Source organism: Periophthalmus magnuspinnatus, chromosome 6 (genome assembly GCF_009829125.3).
Source record: "Periophthalmus magnuspinnatus isolate fPerMag1 chromosome 6, fPerMag1.2.pri, whole genome shotgun sequence".
NCBI classification, from domain to species: domain Eukaryota; kingdom Metazoa; phylum Chordata; class Actinopteri; order Gobiiformes; family Gobiidae; genus Periophthalmus; species Periophthalmus magnuspinnatus.
The window spans coordinates 16,291,888-16,319,711 of NC_047131.1; the positions used below are offsets into that span (position 1 = coordinate 16,291,888).

The 27,824-nt window shown below is 39.9% G+C and overlaps 1 protein-coding gene across 1 annotated transcript in view; it reads right to left on the reverse strand.

Moving 5' to 3' along the window:
- The window catches only part of wwox (WW domain containing oxidoreductase), a 186,049-nt gene that overhangs the window by 98,129 nt on the left and 60,096 nt on the right, over nt 1-27,824 (reverse strand). Inside the window, exons 7-8 of the mRNA XM_033968085.2 lie at nt 24,166-24,351; nt 18,474-18,738 (exon numbers count right to left, since the gene is read on the reverse strand). Coding sequence (XP_033823976.1) covers nt 18,474-18,738; nt 24,166-24,351 — 451 coding nt within the window. The remainder of the gene's footprint in view (nt 1-18,473; nt 18,739-24,165; nt 24,352-27,824) is intronic.

Below are 27,824 nucleotides of genomic sequence, written 5' to 3' on the forward strand. Positions count from 1 at the left end.
AGGACTCTCCCGCTGGGTGTGCTGGCATTCGATTCACCCACAGTGCACCCTTTGGCTCTCGGGCAAGGACACGAGGTGAGGAAGAGCAGGCAGCGAGGGAGTAGTGGAGCGGGTCCCGATTCATTTGTGGTAGTAGTAAGGTGAGGATTTTTTTTTTTCTTGAGCTGGGCAGAAAATGTGCGATTGGAAAAAATAAAAAAAAATTAAAGTGGCTACATCACCTCACCTTGAAGAGGCACTGACCCTACACCGGTTTATTGCATCTCCAATTAGACGAAAAAAGGGAGGGATTTCAACAGACACAAAGGAGTGGCGTATTTCATAAATGTACTTCCATAAAGACCACTGACCCAAATGGCAATCCGTAATTCTTTTCATGGATAGAGAGAGAGAAAAAAGAGAAAGAACTTGATTAAGACTTGCACACCTCTCTTCTACTTCCTCATCCCTCCATTTTGAAAAAACTCAACTAATCGTAATAACTGTATACATCTCCGAGTGGCATCAAAGACCATCCATCTATGCTTCTATACGCGCGATTTTTAATTAAGCAACTTTTTCACCACTCCACTCCGCGGCGTAGCTTTGATCTGCGCGAAACCAGGCCTTGCGTTTTCCAGGCGAAGTTGAAGTTATTTTTTTGAAGAATGGAATCGTGCAGAATACACAAAAACTGCATCAGAGGAGACGACGGGGGGAAAAAAATTAGGAGAAGCATGAAAAAAATACAGTTTCTTTGACACAAACGAAAAACTATATGCCGTATGGAAAGCGTTCAATACATTCAGATTATGACATCGGCGATACATATCAGATCTGTCAAAGGGAGATGGATATGGGAGGGTTTCAATCTGAGAGGAAATATAATACAACTTAAAATGTGTCTCCAAGTGCGTGTTGTAATTGGGTTTTTCAATACACTGTGGGCTTAACACAGACTTATTATTTCTTAAGCACAAACATGAGAGCTACCCCCTTGACGTGCAGGCGCTTGAAAAGAACAATTTGTTTATATGTTCAATAGTGGGGCGACGCCGATGGAATTATCCGATCATTAATATCCGATCCAATACAAATTTAATGCGGGCGCACAGGTCCGGTAAGGGCATCTATATGTGATCATTCAGAGGGGGTGGGGCTGGCAGAGGAGAGGAGGGAGGGCAGGGATGACGTGACAACATGGAGGGTTTGACATTCAGATGAGCGTTGGTCAGGTTTATGATCAGATGCGGAGGACAGCGGAGAGTGGGTGCAGATATTGTATTTGCACATATGTCGGAGTTAAATGTAAAAGGAAATGTCTCTTTGAAATCCTGTTTTGTTGTTGAGTATAAGATAACCACATATTAGATATATTTGATGGACCATTTCAAAAAATAAAACAAAATTTCACATTGTTAGCAAAAGTGTCTGAATTATTACATTGGTCCAGGCCTAAAGTTGTAAACATTTAAAAGTCTTATTTACTTAAAGCTGCCCTACTCTGCCTAATCAACTTTTCAGAGCTTTTAAGCATGTTGTAGTTGTTTCCCCTTCTCTTTACCCTGTTGGAGTTGTTTTTGCAATGATTCATGCATGTTTGAGCGATATTTAATCACTTATTTTCAAGACCAGCACACCCACTGTACTTACTTCGTTCTTCAGTTTTATTTTCTTAATCGGTGATACTCGTAGGATTCGGCAGCGTGGCATAGTCATTTTGTACACATGAAAAAAATTCACAACTCGTTAGTGTGATCCATAGGGGGCGCCGACAGCTCCATGGCTCTTTGTTGTGATGACATGTACTGTGACGTCAGCTCCCATTGGGCACTGCAGTTTTCTAACGCACAAGTCAGCGGACTGAGCTATTTAAAATGTGCAAATTGTAACAGGTGTCATAGATTACAGCTGTATAGCAGACACAAGCAGGTCTTCTTTAACCCTTAAGGGAATTTATGTATCTGAAGGTACATTTATAGTGATAACTTTGGCTGTGGTATTTCGATTGCTATGAAAATTCAAACAGATGTGTGTTTTCACAGGTTTTTAGACACATGTGAGTTTCTTCCTGATCTGACCAATTTTGTTGACATGAGAAGTTTAGTACACATTGAGTGTGGGAATTTGTGTATTCATTGGCATGCATTATAGTCTCTTGACCCCTACTCTAAAAATCAAGGTGAAAATATTTTTTACTTTTATTTCTCTGCAGTAAACCAAGTTAATTTTGGGGAAAAAAAACATGCTTTTCAAAAATTTGCCCACTTTTAGCCCATACTCCCATGACCTCCAGTGTCACTTTATACAAAACAGTCACATTTGGACAATTTGCACCTGGAAAACCAGATAAAAATACAGAAAGTCACAAAAATGGTTTGGATGTGTTGGTAGTGAATATCTCTTTGAGTCTGAATGGTTGGAGTTAAAAATAACAATAAGGACTGTTTCTGTGAGTATTCACACTATGATGATTTACATAGTTTGATATTGTGTAATAGGCAAGCAAGAGCAAGCAAAAGATTTAACAAAATAAAAACTTTTAAATGCCCCCTTACGTGAGGTGTGCAACAGGTATGGCTTCATGAGTGCCTACATTTGAAATATGTTCACTATCACCAGTTAGCAGTGAAGACCCTATGCTTCCTGGTTCTTATTCAGAATTTGTGTTTTTTATATTTTTAACCAACATCACTCTAAATTCCACACTCTAAATTCCACCTCCAAAACCTAAACCTCCATTCACACTTGCCCTCCATATTCTCTTGCTCAAATACTTAAGTCCATGTTGCATTAATACATCCCACAGGTAGTGAACCCAAATGTCTGACTCCTATCAAATGGAGCTATGTGCATTTAACATGTTTTGGGCTTCCACTTGACACACCCAACCGGGGTCAAGGGTCAAGTGGAGCCGGGGCAGGTACGTGATTGGCCGATCGGGTCCTGGCGTAATGACTAATCAATGGTGGAATGCATTAGCCTAATCTAATGGGCCAGGTGGGAGAGGACAGCACTAGACGCATGGAACACATGATTGAGCACAACATGCGACAGCAACGCAATCAATAACACATGGAGTGGTCTAACCCCCAGGAGGGTCGGTCCCACAGCCGCGACCCCACAACCGCCAGCCCCACTGCCACCGGCCCCACACGCATGCTACTCTTACTACTACGGAGGGTTCTGTGTGTAAATATGTATGGCTGAGTGGTTAGGGGAGGACACACATGCATGGGCTGTTTTGGACTGATTGATTGGATTATGAAATGAGGGAAATCAAAGGCTTTGGTTTGGAGCTCGTTCTGTGCACATGCCTCCAGGAGTGGGGCTATATATGTCAATAGAAATACAGTTTAAAGAGAGGACCTTAAAAGGTGCACTGCCACCTGTTTGTCTCCATGGAGATTGTGTTGCTTTGCCTGGAATGTTCCACAGTATTGCATTTAATGCATCTATTTTGCATTTATTTAAATGCATGTCTTCGTATTCTTGCAAAAAAAAAAAAAAACATGAATTCTGTGAGTGGGCTCACTTCTCCACAGATCTGACTTGTAACGTGGCCTGGTGGTATCCTCTTGCTTGTCTCCATGGAGTGTGCTGTGAATTGAACTAACCATCAAAATTAATCTACTGCTCAGCTGCCTGTTCTCAGAATTCTTTCAAGTGGCTTCAATGACAGAAACAGAAAAGAAAAAACTATACTTCACCAAACGGTTATGGAATTTGTCAAATATGTTTGATGTCTTGAAAAGGTCTAACGCATGGAAACCCAAGGAACAAGTGAGAGGGAGAGATGGAGAGAGAGATGGAGGGATGACAAGTTGGGGACAGTGGGCAGAGCAGAGCAGAGGACAGGCCTGGGTCAATACTGGTGCTTTGTGCTGACAGAGCAGAAGCAGCAGACACAGTCGTCACTGTGCACTCCTAGAGACAGGCATCACATGAGGAGGGCAATAGAAAACATATCAAAAATATATCATCAAAAACATGCAAAATGGAAATGTACAGATTTGATTTAACAAATTATCAAGTATTTTATTGTTTGTTTGTTTGTTTGTTTATTATTTAATGAAGGGACAATGCATATTAAGAACAGAGGCATGGGGAACGAATCCCACACCTGTAAATATGTAGCACAATATGTGCAACATACATTTTTAGCATCATTGACACATATTCTACATTTTTTCCCTTTTTCTCCTCCCACTGCCCACCCCTCCCTCACATCCCCTGTATGTCAATGCAGCACTGGCAGTCCCAAAGGGTAGTAGCCCCTGACTGCACAACGAACATAATAATAATAATAATAATAATAATAACAATAATAATAATAACAACAACAATAATAATAATAATGATAATAATAATAATACAGTATTATTATTATTATTATTATTATTATTATTATTATTATTATTATTATTATTATTATTATTATTATTAGACATCCAAAGAAATGGCTATGCATATATATAATTATGTAAGCAGTTTGGTACATACAGCAATGTACATTACAATAATTTGTTGTTTATAGAGTAGGTAATGTTTAGATGGTAGATTCCACGTAACAGACCAACAAGAAATATTTGCATTTTCTGCACCACTGCTCCGAGCAGCTGATAGCTCTAGCTGTGCGATTTCTTTGAATGATGAGAGCCACTGCCCTGCACTCAGACTGTCTTTCCAGCAGCACCATCATCTTTTTAGCAGGTGTAAGACCAGCTAAAAATTGGAGGTGTTCATTGATAGTTTCAGATTTGCTGTGTCATTCAGTAAGAGTAGCCTCTGTGTGTGGGGTATTTCTCTTTCCATTATGTTTGATAGAGCATTAGCAACATTTTCCCAGAAGCGATTTATCTCTGGACATTGTCACATCATGTGAAGGAAAGTGCCAAAGGTACTGTCTGAGCAGAAACCTTGTATCACAATCAGCATATGTATATGTATATGTATATGTATATGTATATGTATATGTATATGTATATCATGTGTAGTCTTCTAGGTCAGAGGTGAGACCTGTGAATACATTTATAGTAACTCATGTGGTGGTTTGGATTTCAGGATGACAGGGACACTTTGGACCAAACGTAGGTCCAGTCCCAGTCAGACTGATTTTTCACATGTGTTTTCCAAAGTTGTTCAATGAACGGGTGTTTGTAAGATGCCTTAATGATGAGTTTCATATAGATCAGAGCCAATGCCATTGCTTTTCTCTCTGTGTAAAATGGTGTGGTGACTTTCAAGGGCTCGTAGCTGTTAGTGAAGTGTCTGTAATGACATTTTGGAGTTGTTTTGTTTTCTGTTTTTTTATTTGCACAGCACATGGTAATGCATACAAATTTAAGTTGACAACTGACTGGTTGCTCCCTTGTTTAACTTGTTTGCAAAACACACACTTCCTGATTAACGGACAATACGATGATTTATAATTAGATGCAGTGGACATATTTTGAACTCAAGAGCTGCCTATACAATATGTATGTACTTGGGAAAGACATTTTGCTCAAATTTATGGGAAAATCAGGTACAGGGCTTTTAAACTAAATAAGCAGTAGAACTGCAGAAGGCATTGAAAAAAATGTGCATACAATGTGTCCAACCTAGAGTTTAACATTTTGCTAACATACGTAAGGTTTTTCCTCCCTCGTTCCAACCTCTTTCAGCCAACGTAATTTTTGTGTCTTAACAAGTAACCATTCAAATATAATTTCATATAAATGCAATCACCTCTGTCCTACCTTCCCTGTAGCAGAACCACCAGCCTCCTTAGCCTCTGCTTTTCATCACCACTGTCTCTCTGCTTATTCATATACTGTGTAAGACTCCAGTAACAAAGTGTTCCCTTCTGTTTGTATATTCTAACCACTGTATAGTGCCGCAGCAGTTGAACAGGCCCTCTCCATCTTTGAAATGAATTAGCGTGCGCTGCCTTATTGAGTGAGGTGCGGTGTTTAAGTGAAACTGATGAGAGATGGGTGAGCACCACGGAGCACCATAAGTATGTGGCCGGGGTCAGGGGGTAATCTCTATTGATTCACTCCCGCGTGTGCATATAACCACACAGGAGAGAGGGAGGAAGAGAGGGAGAGAGGGAGAGGGGAGGGAGACAGAGGGCCTCGTGCTGCTCAGACCGATATGATGGCTGCATATTAGCACAGGCCTTACATGTGTTCAGTGGTATTTAACAGGTCGGGAATGAGGAAATGAGTAGTCGTGATGGGTGGTTATGATTGCGGAGGAGAGCAGGTTAGACGTTACTAAGCATGGCTGATTGGATGAGGATGAAAGAGCACAGTGAGGTCCAACAGTGTATGGTATTAGACAAAATTTGAACATATTTTAGATATTAGAGGGAAAAAAGTTATATAAAAAACAGTCTTTATAATTTGTGTCTGTTAAAGATAAATGTTAAGATAAATGTACACTTGGCTATCCCCACAGGATTTGATTCAGCTATTCAAGAATACATTCTTCTCCAACACTTTAGAAAGGTGTGTAGACACCAGTTTTGTTCAGATGGGCATGATTGACAGGTGGATTAACCAATCACACACGGCTGATTAAAAACTAAACAAGAATATTTAAAAAGGAACTCATCACAAACATTGCCGATTTCTACCAAATGCCGAATCAATTAGCTCTGCTGTAAAGAGAGAAGTTTGGTTTTGTTCTAAATGATAGATGACCAGTGAGCTTGTCTGTTACCTATGTGTCACTGAAATAAACGTGACAAACCTGATTGGAGAGCTTGGTCTGAGTTTGGCCTGAGATGCAGAGGAAAAGGTGGCGAACAAACGAATAGAACTTCTACATAGAAAATACAGAGATCCAAGGCTAGTAAAAAATATATAAATATATAAATTTAAAATCCCAATAAACTAGCAAAATTCACTTTTAAAGTGTTTAATAACTATTTTCTATCTTGGGTCAACATAAAAATATGCACTTAAGTACAGTTAAGACAAGTCCTTTAATAAACTGCATTCCTGCTCTTACTTTATTACAAACATTACGGTAATCGTCCCGTGTCTGAGTGGGACACTAAAAAAATCAAATAAGGAGATCTAACACAAGCCGTCCACTCTTCTTCAAAAATATTTCCATTTGGGAAATCCCAACAGCTCTTATAAGCGCGCAGATGAGGGCTTGATGAGAAATCTGGACCACAACACAGTAAATATAAACAGTCTCTTCGCAATCTCACCCAGGAGGAGCAGAGGTGAATTATTACATTAATATGAACAACTATTAATAATCAGGACCCACCCCCCCACCCCCCCACCCCTCCACACACACACACACACACACACACCCTCTCTCCCTCTCTCCTCACCTCTTTGCCCACTCCTCCATCTCTATCTCCAGCCTTCCTGCCTCTAATCCTATCATGCGGGCAATAAGTGTATGCACCGTGAGCACATTTTCATTTCTGCGGTTGGTTTTCAGCGCGCCCAGAGGTGAGCCTTAATAAGGATCAATGGCACTTTATCTGGGACAGCACCCACTTCACAGCATGCAAATTACACAGCAAGCCTTAAAAAAACCCAAATGGATTTAATTAAAAAATGTAGAACCACGGGCTCTGGAAATTCAATTAAAGGATTTATGCAAAGGTTGGCTAGCTTTTTGTGTTGCCGTTCCTGCTTATATAATGAGCTTTTCATATTAAAAATCAATAGGTAATCTGGGCGAGGGGATCGGCTGCTTATGTACATTTTTGAAATCAATTTGAAAAATAGTCCATCAGCCACATGTCACAACAACAGAGGGGGGGCCGAGGGGGTGTGCTGTCCGAAAGGGGCGTCCAGGCTGGGTTGGGATGGTATAGTTTGGTCTAGAACTTAAGAAATGCAATGTAATAGGCCTCAAATTTGTTATTTATTTTATAGAGTCAATCATAATTTGAAAAGGGGAACTCTCAAACTAAAAAATGCAAATTCAAATTCATAGCCTTGAATATAAAGGATAGATTGAATTGAAATTGTTGTTTCTACTTACAAATTTCTCACAATATATATTTTTAGGTTTCATGATTATATTTTACCTGAAGAATCACAATTATTGATTAAACTAATAATTTTGACCTAATTTGTGAGTGAGTTACATGTGATTGAAATTGAACATTTTTCTAACTAAAACAACACAGCTAGCTAATAACTTCTAATAAGGATGCCAAATACAGAAATAATTTGTAGAACCACTAGAGAGACATAAGAAAACATGGAAAACAGGAGACTGTAGATTTAAAGGAAAAAAGAAGTCAAATACATCCCTGTAAAACCCAATCTCAGTGTGGAAATGCGGATGAAGTAGATCTTAGGATTTTCATTAGAATCCGTCTGGGTACTAGGCAAAGTAATTTGGCACACAATAAAAATAATACATTGATAAAGAGTTAAAAGGTTACCAGCAGTTTTGGATTTTCTTTTGTCAATAAAATATGCTTGTACAGGCTGGACATTACAAGCATTAACTCCCACTGGTGTAAATGTAAAAAAAAATACACTTTTAAAGCCCATAAAACCATCTTAGAAAGAACCAAACTGAAAAGGACAAGGAGAGAGACTAAAGTGTATGAGTTGTTCCGCCTTTGGCCTGCTCTGATCTCCTCCATTACGGCGCTTTCCCCTGACAGTGCAGCCAGAGCCTCTGACCTGGGGCTTGGGGGTAATTTAGGCCGACCCTGCCTCACTCTCAGCCCAGACTCGCACACGCCCGGCTGGGGAGACCCGCTCTAATGGTCTCCCGGAGGTGTCTGCAGCCTGGAAGTGCCCTGGATAACACCAGCGAGGAGAGTTAGGGCAATTTCACACAATACATTTAGATGACACTTGTGTTGTTTCATGTGTTTTTCACAATATGTGTTCGGTGGAAAAGATATAGACAGTTAAATGGTGACAATTGTGATTTTTTTTTTTTTCGTTTTACTCCTTGCTACTCCACATTATAATGGAAGTTAAAGCTATCCTGCATCGATTAGTTTTTAGATTTGTATTAGTACTTGTTACTTGTAGTATCCTAAGAGAGAAAATAGGAGAATTTAGGATACCCCTCCCCCAGTCTGGAAAATGTATTAGCAAAAACATCCGATCCGAATCTCATAACGAAACCTCTACTTGCTCCTGTCTTCTTAGCCCTCTTGTACTTGCTCCAGGGCCCCACTGCACCTCCCCTCTGCAGCAGAAGTGCACAGCGCACCAGCCTGAGTGACTGACTCCATACAGTAGCAGACTGTCAGCATTTGATTGGTTCTTTATTGATCCAGACATGCTCTCCATCACATCAACTCATCCACAATAAAGCATTTACACACTTTTCCTGTGCAATGGAGCGCAGAAGCAGGCCCGGAGCCATGCCTGCTGCGCGCCTCTGTCTGTGTGTGTCTGTGCATGTGCGCCTTTCCTTTAATGAAATGGTATCTGCACGGACAATAATCCCCGTAACAGGATTGGGCAGGAACACACATGTCAATATAGACAAATAGGATTGTATGTTTTTATCCAGCCCACTCCAACATGTGGGCCTTTCCTTATGGCTCTGTTTCCAATGGCTCTACAGGGAGCTGTAATCAGAAACTTATTATTAGTGGTAGAAGGTCCCAAGTCCTACTGTACATTCTCTTTGTGAATCGGTAGCAAATTCTTCATCATCTTGTAATTATGCACAACGGGTTAATCCAGGCAGGAACCATGGACCTGCACTGTGGTTTCCCAGGTTTCCTGGGGAAAGATGTTTGTGCTTTTTGAGTGATTTTGCATGACAGACAGAGCAGACACGGGCACAGACAGAGGAGCAGACCAAACACAAACAGAGGTGCTGACAGAGGAGCAGACAGAGGAGCAGACAGAGGAGCAGACAGAGGAGCAGACAGCGGCGCAGACAGAGGCGGATGGGACCTCTGCTCTGCATACAGACAACCACTGGAGCTCACAAACCACAGCGCTGCAGAGAGAGAGAATACCTTACACATATAAGCTCAAACACTGTCAAAGACTACGTGGGCTGAGGGCCCCATGGTAGAGTTAGTCCTCTTAGTTATAAAATTCCATAGCAAGCTCTTCAGTCTCCACTGGTTGATTTTGAAAGTAAGTTTCAGAGCGTGTTTTATCAAAAAGACCATTCAGGCCCAAAACCACATGAGACTTAGGGCACACTAGCTGGTGAATGGCTTGGAATGGTCAATTGTAGGGTTGAAAATATGTCGAAAAATATTTTTAAGTAAAAGTTACAAGGTAAAATTAAATCTAACAAGAACCACATGTCAGAACAAAACTATACTACAGATTTTATAAATACGGTAAAAGAGATCCATCACCCTTTGTGAGGAATTTGAATTTGAAATTCAAATTGAAATATTTATTTGTGGCCAGCACTTCTCCGTCACAGTCTAAACTTTGAACTATCTAGCCAATCAAATCATATATTACTATGAAACGAGGTTAGGGTTATGACTTTGCCAGTATTCATCAGTCAGTATCCCCTTGTTTTTTACTAGGTGTGAAGAACAACAGCAGGTCTGAAGAGAGTCCTCAGATGCTAATAACATCTCCATTAGTAAAAGTGAAGTCTAACCCCCAGAGTCCCTGCTCCATGTCTCCACCAGTCGCCTGGTCCCAGTGCTCCTGCCTGAACAGCCCCTCTCTAATCCCGCCTGCGCTGGTCAAAAGTTCAGCCTGTGCATATGTAAAAAGGTGGCCCTGTGCCCGAGGCATGATCCGCACTAAAATAATCACGCTAAAACACTAAGGAAGTGCTGGGACCGGGCTGAAACGGGCCCCTGGGGTGAGGGAGGTGTCTGATTGGAGCAGCTAAGAGACCCCTCCGCCCCCCTCGCTCTCTCCATTACAGCGGATGATGGCACCGCGCCTCTGTCTGGCCATACAGTTAGGCTATAGGTTAGATGGGTATAGGCACAGCTGCTCAAGGCCTCGGGGTACGGCGATCATGAGGGAGCGATAAGTCAATCACCCAAATGTCAGCGGGTCAGCGTAAAGCGCAACAGGACCACAACTTCACAAAGGTTACGCCAACTAATAAGCATGCCACAGCACATAATGGAATGTATGGGGAATGTATGAGGCACGTTTACAATAGGGAGGCAGCAGGGTTGCGGTCATAGCCAGATTAACAGGGACTAACAGAAAAGTCATTGGTGATTGAATTACGAAGGGTCCATGGAGATACCCTTTTAGCACTTTTACCTTAGAGCAAAAAGGTCCTGGGTTCAAATTTCAGAACAAATGGGCCAATTCTGTGTGGATGAACCCTTATCCAAGTAAGTTTATTCCAGGTGTTTCTAGTCAAGATCCTGGTTCTGATCTGAAACCTTACCTGTACATGTGCATATAAGGTCACTGCACAAAGTAGTAGTCTAATTAAGAAGTTTACAGTTAACATTAACTTGGAAAAAGTAACATGGTGCGTTTATCACTTAAATTTGTCCATCGGCTTCTCTTATTAAGAACATAGGACTCCATGGAGAGAACTCAGATTTATTTATTTTTATGTGTTTTATTTTTATAGGGGAGTACCCAGAGAAAACCTACATAGATACGAAAAAGAACATGCAAACATACACAGAAAGGCTACAGAATTGCCCCCAGAATTGAACCTTCTTGTTGTGAGCCGAGAGCACTAACCACTTTTCCAGGCAAACACCTCAGTGGATCCACTCATTTTACATACCCATTTTATATTGCATTATTCTATCACCCCTTCAGTGTTACTCCACCTCAGTCCCCTACCACCTCACCAGCTAATTAAAAAAAATACCTGAGACCAACTAAACTAACTTAACTTAAGAATTTATTCAGCCTAAAATAACTGACTAAGCAACAATTTGGATCACTTTATAAACTTGTCGAGTCTTTGGAGTTAATTTGACAGAGATAAAATTATACAACTTTTCATCTGACCACAAAAAGATCACACCCCCATTCCAGACACTGTACTCCCAAGTTCCCCAACACTTACTTGAGAATTATTTGCGATTTGTTCCCGATGAGATAACTCCTCTTAGATCAGTGTCAATCATTTAACTCTTCCATCTAAATTGTAGCTGCTTGATAAGACTGGGTAAGGACACGGGGCGCCCTCCCACTCCCCATGCGCGCGGTCACACCATCTCCCAGATAAGTACATCAAGGCGTGGGGAGGGAGCTGCGCGATGTTAGCCCCAGATAGTTTGGTTGATTAAAATGTCATGGCTCTTTATAGATGCCTTTCTCAACTCAGCAGTGCGGTGCATCGATAGGGGAGTGGGCCGTGCTCGCACTAATGGAGAAGTTTGGAGAATGGAGAAGACGACACAACACAAAGGATGCACAGATGACACGGGGGCGAGATTTGGGGAGTGGTAAGTGAGATTAAAGAAGGCGAAAGAGAGGACCATTTAAGCATGCATGTTTAAAGTGAGCTGGGAAGTTCTTTATGGCAATTTGAATAAGGAAACAAACAGTGCTTTTATGTGAATTACCTGAAGATCCCATTTTGTTTAGCTGATGTTTCACAGCTAGACAATAGAGACTTTTATTTTATTTTCTTAAATATATTGTAGAATGGAAGAATGCCATGGTGGGCCTTTTAAAATAACTTGTTTAAGGGCATTGTATTGGGCTTTTTATTCTAAGTTCCATTAGCTTCCACAAGGAGGTTGCTAGGTACATAAACAGTTTAAAACCAAATCAATGAACAAAATCACAAATACTTTTAAAATTACATCACAGTGTAACTAAAATATCCAAGATATTCATAAAAATAATAGCTGTATGCAGTTCATCTGGAATGATTGTTGCCAGAGCAAATTTGTAAAACTTTTTAGTAGAGACTGACCTATGCTGATTGATTTTTGGGCCAATAAGAAGGGATTATTTTCCCCAAATTATCAAATTTTAATTTGCTACAAATTTATTCACTACCTTGTTCTACTACAAACTGCATAAGATATATGTGCAGTCACATTTTGTTCAGTGTTATTCATAGTAAAGTGTTAAATGTAAAGCTTTATAGATATTCTTTATGCAGCAGGTCAGCCAAAAAAATAGTCCTCTGCTGGAAATTTAAGGCAGATACCTGATATGCTAAAAAGTGCTAATATCAGCCCAATATATCGCACTGGTATTAGGTTTTCCCACTGAACGCATATTCTGTCACAGCCTGTGACTGAGGGCCAAGGCTCCAAAAGGCTTCCCTTCAGTTGATGGAAGAACACTTAAATTGCTGCGCCACTGGTCTATTCACTTTCAATACCGGTAATATAATTATTATGATTTGAAATTAATACAATAATTATATATAATTTCCACAATAAGCTGCAGCCATGCAAAATGAAAGGGAAGAAAAGCTTGCTTAACAGATACATTAACCTTTACATTGCTCTGGAGGCCCACAGGTATTTAACAGGCAATAGCATGCGTTTCCATTGAGCAATTCATTTCTTCTTTCATAACAAATCTTGCATATCATAATCCTCCCTCATCTTGACACGTCCTAAACTACTCAGACTGGGCCTCATGTTTTCTATCTCTCCCTCTGTGTCTCCACCCGGCTGGTCCAGCTGTACATCACTCACCTGCGCACTCATAAATCAGCGCTCTTCTTTAAATGAGCCGGGGTTATTTGCACTGGAACGCGCTCCGGGGGGGTGCTTGATTGTTTTTTTGGACGGTGTTTTCTGCTTATGTCTGCATCCCACAACAATCTCTGCGGATCCCGGCAGTGTACGCCAGCAATTAACCCGATAGCATCTTCATATCCCTGCAACCAATAACTGAAATAATATCACTGTTTTATTAAGCCTGTAATGTGGGGGCAGTGTGAGAGCGATGTGGGGATGAAGGGGTGAGGGGCTTATCAACTTACTTACTTTGAGCGCGTGCCAGTGAGGTTGTGTGTGTGTGGTCGTTATCTGAGAGTATTTTGGCTAATCGCAGTGTCAGCAAGACGGATTTTTAATTACAAAATCTACCTTTGTCCAATCATATTTACCAACATCTACGTTAAGATTAGTTACTCAAGTGTGGAGAAGTCACTGCCCCATTGGAGAGATGGAATCGTTTTGTTAATTGCATTCAAATTCAAAATAACACGCCCATTTCACTTGGATATACGTGAAGCTGGGACTTTGAAAAGTGATACAAATGTAGGGATAAATTAAAGATGAGAAAATGTTGATAATTTTTTTTTTTTACATTTATCATCAAGAAACTGTGAAAACCTAAAAACAAGGAGCCAAACAAGGAGCCAAACAAGTCTCATGTCTGCCTAAAATAAATGCAGAGGGGTATATGAGGGAGGTCAGAGGTCAGAGGTAAATTACCTGCACATGTTAAAGGGGTTTCTTTAAATAAAATAGCTGTAAAAAAAAACAACAACAAAAAAACAAAACAAAATTAAGCATATCTGTATGCTGAATGTGCCCTAAAAGCAAATAAAGAGGACCATATGATAACACAGATAATGTTCCGCTCACATGCCTCACCACAAGAGCTCCCACTAATCCACTGCCATTTCTTTGTAAAGATAGCTGGGCAAAGGTCAGACTGATACAGGAAGCACTCTTGATTTGAGTTCTACAGATTATCAATCTGTTATGGCTCCTGTTTTAAGCAATTTGAAAAATACTGTGACAACAGAGAAATCAAACATTTGCCAAATCCAGCTGAGGGAAAAGCAAAACATCTTTTCCATTCACAAAAGCAGAAAGCACTTAGCTGTATGTTTTTCAGAAACAAAATATACATAGTCAGCCCTGTGATTGGATATAGATGGATTCTTAAGTATTCATCTTGTTGCGCAAGGTAATCAACTGAAATCAACTCAAACAACTTAACCTCAAAATCCTGATAAAGGGGAACTTTTTTCACATACCAATAGTCTGCATCAAGTGCTCGGAGTGGAGAATAGAAGAGATTTTGGAAACACCTACTATACCTACATATTTCATCTAGTCCACTTTAGAAGTATAGAAGAACCAGCTCGTCCCACCACACAACCCCCAACAAACACACTTAACCAATTTGCTTGTCTGCCTCACAACACTTGAGCACTCAAACGAGCCTGTGTAAATGATGAGCAGGATCGTGGCCGTAAATGAAAGATGGTGACAGGAGTATAGTCAAATGTTGGAAATGTTGGCGGTGGCATTTTGAGAAAGGTGCTGAGGAGTGCTTCTTGTGAGCCATGAGACGCAGAGGAGGAGGAGGAGGAGCGGACAGGAGAGACGAATGACAGCCCGCGGCCTCGTGTCTGTCAAAAGTGATGGATCAGAACAACGCTGTGTGAAAACTCCACATTCCCCCTTCAGTCACAGCGCTAAATTGATAAAGTATGAAGAGCGGCTAATGGAAAAGATGTAATAGTGGAAGTAAAGCATATATTAGGCAGAGGTATGGAGCCCGAAGGGGGAGTGGAGTCGGCTTCATACAAGGCTTCGAACACAGGGAGATGGATAGAAGACGAGAGGTATGGGGAATGCACATGTCCAATCAACTCTTGAGCTACAATTAAATATAAGTAAACAGTAGGCATATAGATGACAATTACACCAAGAACGTAGACCGGTTATACCAGTAATACATTTGAACACGCTTTATCATGTCATTTTTATATCCTCACAAGTATTTACATTTCAAATTCTCTCTGGCATTAAAACTATGAATGAACACATGTAGAAGAGTAAACAAAAAAGTGTGAATTAACTGCTTCAAAATAGCCACCCTTTTGAAAACTGCTTTGCACACTTTCCACTTATGAACCCTGACAAAGCACGGTTTGACAAGGCACACCGCTGGATTTGAATTACCACAGAAGACAAACTTACATGAAAAGTTGAAGAAATCGCTTCTAAATATCTTAATTAGGTTAATGAGTCTGCCTCATTGCACTGAGGATGGTTGCAGTGATCTATAAAGTGGCATAAATCTCTGCTGGAGAACTAGGTTTTGAAGAAGTCTCCAGAAAGTACAATACAAAGTTATCAACAATTTTTTTTTACCTAATTCTGTCAACAACAATGCATGCATATATGTTCAAGTTATGCTGTGATGTTTGTGAACGAGTCAGCTCCTCTGAACGGTTCCTTAACGTCAATGGTTGGCACATTGGTTGTAAAGAACCACATTTTTTTCAAATTTTTATATATTTTTATCTTGATTAATGCTGAGCCAACACAAAAATCATCACAGAAGCAGAGCATGCGACAGGAGTGAGAGATTTGTGCACAAAAATCATATTTGGCATCATAATAACTGTTGTTCAATGACTTCTCGCAAATAAATTCTCATATAAAATTCTCTCATATAAATAAATATAAAAAGAGCCAGTCTTTTGAACGGCTCTTTAACATGAACTGATCCAAGAGATTCAGATCCCACAAAAGAGCCAAAAGTCCCATCACTAATAGAGAGATAGATAAAACATGATATTCAAGGAACAAACCCCCCAAACACACAAACCTACATCAACAGTGAGCACTGTAAAATCTAATAGCAGCAGGGATGAAAGATGTCCTAAAGCGCTCCATTCTAAAGTGTGTAAAAGCATATAACACACGTATGTAAAAACATATCACTGAATACTCATTTTCCACTTCTCTAACAGAACTTCTATTTTTATACTTTGACAAATGCAAATAAGTTTTCACACAAAACAAGGTTGAGACAGCCATACCATCCCACCCATGTAAGTGTTCCTCCTGATGGCAAAGGCGCAGTAAAACACACTGACGGATCACTTATTTTGTTGACAGTCCTGGCTGCACCGCTGTATCTGTGTGTGGGTTTTGCGGTGTATTTAATGTAACCTAATAGTAACAGTACACATGTGGAGTAGACTTCAGGAGAGGATATACGGAAGAGTTCTCCTGGAGTTAAATACACAACGGCAGGAGGAAACTGGAAAACAAACCAGTGGATATCTGTGTACCAGTGAAAGATATATTCTCCCCCTGAGCGCTAAGAAAATATTTTCCTGTACCGCAATGAACAGGCCAAAAATAACACAGCACATATAGTCAGATACAGAAGAGGAAGTGTCTTACTGGTGAAAGGAATAATATGTAATACAATAAAATTTTATGTGCCGTTATGATAAAAGCAATTACAGATGTTAAAACAGTTTCCAGTAGTCTTAGAATTAGAAAATCCAACTAGGCTTTGTTTAATTTCACAACACAAACAAATCGGTAACTGGAAGACTTGCAAAAGACAAAGATATTAAAGGCAACATTTCATTTATCAATCTTGTCACAGGAAAATCTTGTCAGCAGATAAACGAATGTGCTTTTAAAGGAACTGTATGTAAGATTTTGATTGTAAATTTCATAAACTTGACTTAACTGTGTCCCCAGTTACGAGGTAAACATGTTCAAATCAAATATATCCTTTAGTGATAACAATTCTAATGTCGATTTATTCTTAGTTACAAAAACTTGCGACATGATGGCCATTTTGGTTCTCAAGGTGATTATCCAATCGAAAAGCAGAATGAGCTCAGCATTGAAACTGGCAGTTGGTTTAAAAAGAGCAGCCTCATTACTTAAACCCCAGGACATGCAGTCAAACATTAATTAGTGCTAGTGGAGTGACAGAAACAAATCACTATGTTAGCTCGTAATCTCACTTTTTTAAATGATGAAATGATTTGTGGACAGATTATGTTTGTCAGCAAATGCAATTTACACAATCTTTACTATGGTCAATTTTGACAAAATAAAAGTTGAAGCTGATTTCTACACAGCACTACATAGCATAGCTCATTCCTAAACAGCACTATTTTACTTGTAATCCTTCACTATCAAAACAAAGACACAGTCTTCTTAGCAGCTCGATAAAATTCACAAAAGCAACAGCTGTTTAACCCATGAGACTCAGTCATCCTCAAAATGGAAACTAGCCATCTCTGCAGACGGCAAGGTGAACACTTTTAGGGAGATTTACAAAAGAGCAGGGCCAAGACAAAGACAAGAGCAAATGTGCCGCTAAAAAAATGTGTAAAATAAGATGCTAACATGAGTATGAGTAATAGGCGCTATTGCCAAAAAATAATATGATTTTCTTGGTCCCAGATCATGATTGCGATTTTGTCACAATTCATGTGCTTTGCATTTTGTTACTACCTAGAGAGGTAAAGTAATCTGGTTCTTCAGACACTTCATACTGTGATTGGTTGAATCCAGCGGTCACTCATTTAGACCCTTATAGAGGATAACCGATAAGAGAAGCGAGTAGGGAAAAAGTGTTTGTGTTTGAGCAGAGCTGAACTCAGAAAATTTGTGAATCACAATATGACCAAAATCATGCATCCTCACAGGGATAAGATCAAGATTCAATTTTGTCACCATATCATCCAGACCTAGTTATAAGCAGTTATAACAACATTAAAAAGCTTCATAACCAATTCCCAAACTGCGTACAACCATCCATATTACCATGAGAGAGGACTGCTTTCTATCTCCCTCTTCCTAATGGCACACGCTCAGATTGGGGACTTACCATACACTTGGTGAAGGGCCGGGCCAGTGTGAACAGGAAGGTCATAAGCCACCAGCTCCTGTGGATGGCCGTGTACATGACGTTCCCAGGGTGCAGTGCGTTACAGGTGACTCCGTGGGGGGACAGGCGGCGGTGGAGCTCATTACTGAACAGGATGTTGCACAGTTTGGCTCGGTTGTAGGCCAGCATGGACCAGTAGTCCTTCTTTGGTGGTGAGAGCAGGGCCAGATCGACTTTACCGCAGGAGTCGAGCAGACCAGTGAACCTAAAAAACAGAGTGGGGCAAAGTTATGGCAAAGTGTGTATGATCATAGCAAATGTTAGGTAATCCCAAATTTGGGGCAGTGCTGAGGTGTAATTGTTAGACGTTACAGAATGAAGTCTGTGGGTTCAAGTCCCAGACTACACTGGTGTTTAGGTTTCCTAGATACTTTGGTTTCATCCACTTTCTGCTTTCCCTATTATATAAAGATATAAAGAAGATGAATGCAAATTGGAACCAATAGTGTTGTCTTAAAGGTGTGCTATGGAACTTTTCTGGTGCATAGTATGTTTCAAAGGATTCAAAATATTATTCAAAATAACTTTGTAATGCTAAAAATACCTTCGGAACATTGGCCTGGTGGCATCACTGGCTTGTCTCTGATAGAGATATACAAGTTTAATGCCATACTGTGAAACATTCCAGGCAAAACACTAACAGCACCATGGAAACAAGCAGATGGTGAACCTTGGACCAGAAAAGTTACAAAGTGTACCTTTAAAGTGGTGCCAGAAGTTTACTGTAGATTGGGCAAGTAAATTTTATCTAGAGGAACTTTACACCACATTTTGTTTCATTTCATTTATTTTTTTTGGGCGTTCTATTACCACAGAAGTCTTACACATGAGTGAATCTAAAAATACCTTGTGAGTTAGCAGTAGTTACAGTTACATTGTTCTGTGCAGAGGCCTGGGCTGGCAGATGTGTAGCGCTCCTAGCATACAAATCAAAGGGGTGACATGATGTTCTTTAATTGCTTGCGACAGAGCTGTTAAACTCCAGATGTTTGACAAGGCCCCTAAACATTACACTACTTGTTGTTATTATGCCTGGGCGCTGCAATATCACCGCACACATGCTCTGAGTCCTCTTCCGCCGGTGAGTTAGCTGCGCGCAGGACACATTCTACATATTAATCCAGTCATTACCAAACAACCAATCAAAATGTCACCTGCTTTCCTTGTTGTGATTTTACAAGCTGGTTGCCTCTTGTTTACTGTCGCCCGTCGCAAAATCCGCTCTCGGCTAAATTACAACATCTGCGGGCCTTTCATTTCATGTGCGGCAACTTCACGACGGCTTCATCAAGTACAGGTTGATAAATCAGCAACAAACCAAATCCCGGCACTTTTGGGGCTGTTATTGTAAAATGGTTTGTAAATTGTGGTTAAAAGATGTGCTGTGTGAAATTTTGTGGCGTACAGTTGACTAAAAGTAGTCAAGTATGTAACTGCAGCAAATTAGTTTTTTTTTTTTGTCTGGCAGTGCAGTAGATTTAAATGTGCCTTACGTTGTAAAAAACGGGTCGTTACAAACACCAGTGTCAACCCACATGATGTTTTAACATGGATATAATGGATGTCAATCTAGACTGAGCATGAAGTTCAAAAATAAAATTATTACATAATACTGTTATATCGTAATTAGGAATGGTCCAAAATTGTTTAAAGCCATAGCAAGGCCCAAAAATTGTATTCACAAATTCACTTTTCAGTTCGTCAAAATAACAAAATGTATTTATCTGGGATATCATATAGATGTGTGATTGTGTAAATACACAGTCTTATTTTTAGTCCAGTTTCTCTACATTTTGTACAGATTAGACTGTTCAAAAGGTCAATCTGATGCACTGAGGACAAACTAGGAATGACACATGAACCCATACAGACACTGGGTTCACAAAAAACATCTGTGCTCAATGTCAGTTAAATTGTAAATATCAGACCAATATCGATATCTGAGAAAACTTCCGATATCACCAATACCAATACTGGAACTACAATGTATAAATAAATATATTGATAATATATTTGAAATAAATTAATAAATAAATCTGGCACCATATAAAAAGAAATCCTCCAATTGCCATTTCTGACTGTTGTGATGTCACCACTACACCCCCACTATTATCAAGTTTGAGTATCAAATTGAAAAAGTTCACTAAAAACCCAAAACGTATTAAAAGCATATTAGACCAGGTGAAGAACTGTGTATATTTTTGGCACTATAAATATTGTATAAGAAGGATAGTGTCTCGTCTTGTATCTGCTGGAGTTGTCACTGTATTGGCTCAATCCCACTGTAAGCTCCTGTGCTGGGAACAACTGATAAAGTGTCCAGCCATTAGCCTGTCCCTTATAGGTCAGTGCTGCAGCTGCCAACAAGGGGCTTAGGGAATACAATATGCTGCGGGGCCAGAGGTCGCACACTGGCTTTGGAGGGCGGGCTAAGTGAATCAGCCTAACACAAACAAACAGGAAGAGCCTTCAATAGATGTAATATAAGTCTGAAATGAGCTGGGCGGAATGGGAGATGGCACATGAGATACTGCACCGGTATGGAAGTCTCTGCCCTGCTTAACCTGGCTCTGAACACTCACTGGACTGGAGATTTGGATAGTACGAGAACCTTCAAGAGTGTTGTGATGTGATTTGATGATATGATAGTGGCAGTTAGCAAAAGTTATTAAGGGGATTTTTTTTTTCTTACCAAGAAATTAGTGTTGTCACAATGCTAAAATTTCAAACTCGATTTCAGTACTAAGGAATAGAATCGATATTGATTCTGATACCACGATGATAAGTAAAAACACTCTTTCTTTAGAAAACAGAATGTGATTTTCAACATTAAATCATAGTGCTTTCTTTTATTTAACCATATGACCTTATATCTGTTTAATCCGTTAGTGGTCCAGGCAGGTTCCATAGTGGTCCATGGGCGTATACTAGTCTATGTGGTCTTATACTTGTTCTGATAAAGCTCAAGGTTATTCTAAAGCTCTTAAGGAAAGGATTTCTGTCTTGTGATGGTGACTTTTTTTTAGTATCGATACCTGGTCCTTGGTTTGCTGCCTCCCTGTTTTTCCCGCACCTGCCATTCATTTACTAATCAGACTATATGTTCTCGCTCTGTTCAGTTTGTGTGGCTGGATTGTTGTTTGTTCATTTGGTCTTTTGTTCATTTCTTTTGTTCATCTACAAGACATGCAGGCTCTGTATTGCAAATAAATCTGATGTGTTCACAGAGACAAGGAGTTCGGCCGTGTTCTTTGTGTTGCACATGAGTCTAGTTATTACCTGAGTGACACCTACAAGAGATAGCAAGAGGGGCTCATTTCCATAAAGGATTTAATTACACATGATCTGGTGTCTGTGTAGACCCTCAGTCGTCCAGGTCTGATACATAGCAAATAATGAAGTTATAGCTGTCAACTGGACAAATCTTGTAAGAATGAAGACGTTTCGCTGCTCATCCAAGCCGCTTCTTCAGTTCTGGTCAGAATGCTGGTGGCCACTGCCTTTAAATCTAACTGAGGGGAGGGGCTAAGCACACTGAAACTGTAAACAGCTATTGTCTTCAGTTTCAGCTGAGACTACCCTATTCAGCCCTTAACGACCCTGCTATTGTTCTGATCTGGTGTGTACAAACAGTCAAAATGAAGCGGCTTGGATGAGCAGCATCTTCACTCCTACAACTTTTTGTCCAGTTGACAGATTTAACTTTTGGATTTTACTAGTTAAGGTAGGTAAAGTGCTTTATTTGCCATGTAAAACAAGTCTTAGGTTTGGTGTGACTATAGGCTCGTGGCTTACAGGACAGTACAGGACTTTCAGTACAAAACATAATTCAGTCTTGACTCAAATTCATGTCTTATTTTGGCATTTCTTCAAAACTTCCACAAAGTCACAGTATAGCACTGCATCAATCAAACCTTGTCGATACCATTTCTGTCCCCCCTCACGCTGGTGCTGCGAGGTGTAATAGTGTAGTGACCCCCAGTGAATGTGAGAGTAAAGCCTGGCCTCTCATGCATGTCTGAGAATTACAGAGCTCACTGCTGTGTATGATGTACTAGAATAACGGCTATGTTCTCCCACTCTCAGGTCAAATCAATCAAATAACATGGCCGACTGACTGACTCGAGCCTGGATCAATGACTTCCACACTGTCAGGACATGGAGTCTGTGGAACACTACCAGATCTCAGGCTGACTGCTGTATGACCAGTAATACACAAGTTTACACTGTCAATGCTCTGAATGTGTGACGTAATGAAGGAAAAACTTTGGACCACTGTAAACCACTGCAAAAAATGAACTACTTCTGTTTTACAGTTTTTTTAAAGACAGAATCAGATACAGTATCTTTAAGAAAGTAACACCAGTAAGGCAAATTAAAGGTCAGGTCTATGGAGAGGCAGACTTTAATTTCATGGTACAATAGGACTACAATATTCTATCTGCTATTTAATCATGCATTTTAAAACAAAGTAATGCATTTTCAGACCTGCAGTTTACAAACCAATATTATTTGATCCCACAGTTGGCTTATAGGGGGTGTACGGCTCAACAGTGTTTGGTTTGCATGTGTGTATGTTTTGCATGTCAGTGAGTAAGGGAAAATAACATGATTCAGTTGCAGAGACAAAAAAATGAAGTTAACATACATCCAACTATTTCCCAGTGTATAGTGCAGAATAGTTAGAGGAAAGACTGAGCTGGGGAAGAATAGATGGAGGAGGAGAGGGGCTGAGTCAGGGGGTCAGACACAAGGAGCAGATACTTGATCAAAGTAAATTTTAGCTGATAAGTCCATCCATCATGTTGATGATACGTTTAATTTATAGTGACAGCGTGTGGAGGGAAATGAGTTTTCAGTGAGTGAGGCTGTCATGTTTGACAATACACATTAAGTCTGATCAATCCATTTGGAGGCGGAACCAGTGGAAGCCGCAGCACGCACTTACTGCATGGGTGAACCCCGAGTTATTGCACTGCGCTACTTTGGGATATTATGGATCAAGCTCAGAGTTGGGCTGAAATGTTTGAAGGATACAGTGAGGACTAAAACCAAGATTCTGCTGTACTTTATAACTCAACTTCTATATCACTTATGCATTGCCTTAATACTATTTTATATTTAAGCTAACATCTTGAACCAGGCCATCACTTAAACAGTTACTGTCACTGTGACATCAATGTAACTGAGATTTATTGCCAATTTGGCTAGGCACATGAAACCATATCTACATCTATACATTTGAAATAATTATTATGTTGAGATAATGAGGAAATTTCCACTGAGATTCAGAATATCTTCCACAGACTTGTGCTGGCCTGGGGTCAATGGTAAGTGAAGAACATTTGCATCTTTGTGCTCAGAGAGAGAAATGCTCACCACTGTACCACCAGGTTAAATCTCCTTCCTAGCCACATATATTGTGACTGGCAAAGAGGGTGCTGTGTGTTATCCAGCAACAACAATCAGGTAAGGGTCAAATGAACAACCCTCAATATGGGCAAAGGTACGGTAATGTGCCACTATTGCCCCAGAGTAAGTAAAAACAAACTACAGTACTACAAACTGTGTCCAAAAAGTGCTATACAAGTCAAACGCATTATAATAATTATTATTATTATTTACTCTTTACCTGTGTGACTCTGATGACACGACGACCACGCGGGCCGGAGCAGAGCGCCGAAGCACATCCTCCAGGCACTGCACCAGGAGGAAGTGGCCCAGGTGGCAGATCTGGAAGGTGCTCTCCAGACCATCCTCTGTCAGGCTCCAGGGCTGGGTGCACACAGCTGCGTTACACACCAGAATGTGCAGGGGCCTATGGGAGCCAAAACAAAAATAAATACAGGTTTGTGAGGTTATTGATTACAACTCGAGAGGACTACAAATATAGTTGATATCGATAAACAAGTATATAAATTTGCTTGATATTGTTAACTAGAAAAAAATAATATCAATTTGTAGCAGGTGCCCCTAAATTTTCTGGTTGTGCTCTTAAAAGATTTCAGACAGGGGGTACTGGGCTCTTGGACAAAAAATGTTAGTCTGGAGCCCTGGAAAGCAGGTGTCTGGTTTCTGTGCAGTGGTGGTGTAGGTGTGTTAATCTGAGGTTTAGAGAGGTGCTCCCCTGGCCTCTGCTCTGGCACCAGTCCAACAGTAACAGAGATAAATCCATTTTGGGAAGAATAAAGAACTGTAGAGTGTAGAAGACAGTCCATTTGATATACTGATTTCTGCACTTTGCAAGTAGGATTTTATTAATCCTCAATTATGGCAGTTTGTGGACAAGGTTTTTGAAGCTTTAAAAATCGTTTGAGAAATAAAACTTGGTAAAAAGCTCAAAAAGTTTATATATGTTTAACATGCGATATAACTAAACCTGGGACATGAGATGGTGAGTCATTACATTGCAGAAAATGTTTTTCTTCTAGAGTTGAAACTCAGGGGAGGAAATAAAAACAATACTATACGTTTTCAAAAGGAGTCATTTGGGTAAGATGGCTGAGTTCAACACACATTTGCTTAAAGAGAATGGCATCAAGCAGGGCTCCAGGCTAATGATTCAATTTCAATTCAGTTTATTTCTGTAAAGCCCAAAATCACAACAGCAGTTGAATCTTAGGGCTGAACATGACAATTGATTTATCCAACAGAAAGTTAGAAAATCAACAATGAAAGAGAAACAGCAAACAAACAAACAGCAATCAAACAAGCAAATTAATCAACATAAAACAAGCAAATGGATAATTGTCCCAGAATATCCTCCGTCTTTAGACCATTCTTCTCGGCAAGGAGAAACTCCAAAAAAAAAAAAAAAAAAAAAACCCTCAAAAAGAAAAAAAAATTGATTTGATTAAAAAAAATATATATATATTTGAGTTGGATGCACCGTTGTGCCTAAAATTTTAATTTGGATCCACCAGAAAAAGATTTCAGTGCACCAAAGCCCCACTCTTATTTAGCTGATATTGTCTCAACAATAACAACAAATTTCTAGTCACATTGGGCAAAATTTGAGGTGCATGTGTCCCCAAACTGATCGAATCTGGAGAGATGTATCAAGACATTAGTGGTGTTGTCCTCAGCAAGAGTGACTTTTAGGGTCTTTAAAAATCCTGTAACTGTTTTTTCTGCATCTAATTAAAACGCGTTTGATTGTCAAATAGTTAGGAAGTGTGTGTTAGCATATTAGCTTTTCCGTTTTGGCAAAACTCTACACTGGTTGTGAAAATCACTTGTTAACTCATTACAGTGAATAATTAGGATGTTCAGAATGCGTAAGGTAAGCGTAAGCATGTGTGTTAGCATGCTAATGTTAGCTTTAATAGAATATAATATTCAACATTAAATCGTAGAACTTTCTTTTATATCACCACCAGTCTTATATCTGTGTAATCTCTCAGTCAAACAGGTACAGGCCATAGAGGTCCATGTGCATCTACTAGTCCATGAGGTCTTATACTTGTTCTGATACAGATCAAGATCATTCTAAAGCTATTAAGGAAATGTTCATTTCTGTCCTGAATGTAGCTTTTAAGTATCAGTACTTGTTCAAATGAGTATCTAGTTTCAAAAGTAGTTTTAGTATTGATCAATATCAGATATTGCCATAAATCAGACAGGAGCAGCTGTTTTTGTTGTTATCCTCCACCTTAACGCCACCACCCCTTCTACTCAAAACCCAATCCAGAATACTACTGAAACATCTTTTCCAATGGCACTTGCCTGGATAACAGAGGCACAGACAGTACTCAGCTCAGGCTCATGTTGTATCCTCAGACAAGGCTTTCCTCTCTTTGTTAATGTGGATATGATGGAGGTTTTGAGTGCATCTCCCCACGGCGCTGCAGCTCCTGTAGCTACAGAACACAGCTGGCAGCCTTCCAACGCCAACAACACACTGGAAAGCAATCTCCCACCATTCCAGCCCCATCCCAGCAGCCAGGAGTAGAGAGCTAATGGAGCTGATACACTCGGCCTGTAACCCAAACCATTGACATATCTATGAGCGTAAAAGACCAGTCAGGATATAAAAAGACTTCATTCAGGGAGCCAGAAAACCCTGTGCCGGTGTTCTTGAATTTGATGTTGTCAAAGTATCAGATGGAGGTAAGGTGGTAATATTTCTCTATTGGAAGAGGTGTGTTAAAACACATCTCTAACAAAAAAAAACACTTTTTTTTTGTTGTTGTTTGTTTTTTCTTTTTGTGATTGGGTTCACAAACTAAAAAATCATGTGGATACCAGTATCGGTATGGCGCCCATGCTGGAATACTTAGGGATCTCATAATGATTCCAGATCTCCTAATACTTCTGATTCCCCAATCAGCCATATTTTGGTGATAGAAACATATTTTCACCAAGTTTATCTCTGTGAACATAGTCATGCCATACCTCATTTTAAAGCTCAGAGTCTTCACTTGATATAGGTTCAAATAAATGGAGAGACCTTTTAGCTATATTATCAGCAGGATTGCTATTGCAAAGTAATGGTCCCATAAATAATATTATTAGTCTATTATTATGGTAATGACAACCCTTAGCATTTTAGGAGCACCCTTAATCAAAAGTAGAAAAAGTCACACACTGTCTATAGCCAGGAGCAGCCTTGATGACACATTATACTAAATTCAATGAAATGCGATATTGGTTGATATTGACAATGCATGGCTTGGCTGGGATCCAAAAAATACACTTACACTTACTCCAATACTTTATGGAGATGTGAGTCTGGTCCCCGCTGAATCTCCTCAAATTCAGATGAGTGTGATTGACAGGTGGATTAGGCATTCAAGGACACGTATGGTCCATCCACAGAGGACGTCAAGACAAATATGGTTGCTTACGAGGAAAAAAAGAAAGGAAAATAATATCACAGAGGACTGAAAAATATTGTAGATTTTTTTGCTGCATCAATGAGCAATCACTAAACTCTGTTAATCTGAGGTGAGAGAAATTACATGTACAATGTATTTTTTTTTTGTTCAAAGTGAACTATGAGCTCCTTCATTTCACATGTCACTGAAATAAACAAATCTAATTGCACAGTCACGTTTGAGCCTGGCTCAAGATGCGACAGAGGAGTGGTGACCAGGCTGATATCCCTCTGCATAAATAATCCAGACATTTCATTCTGGACTTCCCAGGCAAATGCATAGTGATTAATAATGCAATTACACACTGGCAGCAACTGTTTTTAGCTTGCTTCACACTGTACTGTTGCCAGAAGATGATCTAGGCAAGGCATTTTCTGTGCATTAAAACTGGACGTGAATGATTGTTTTCAATTTT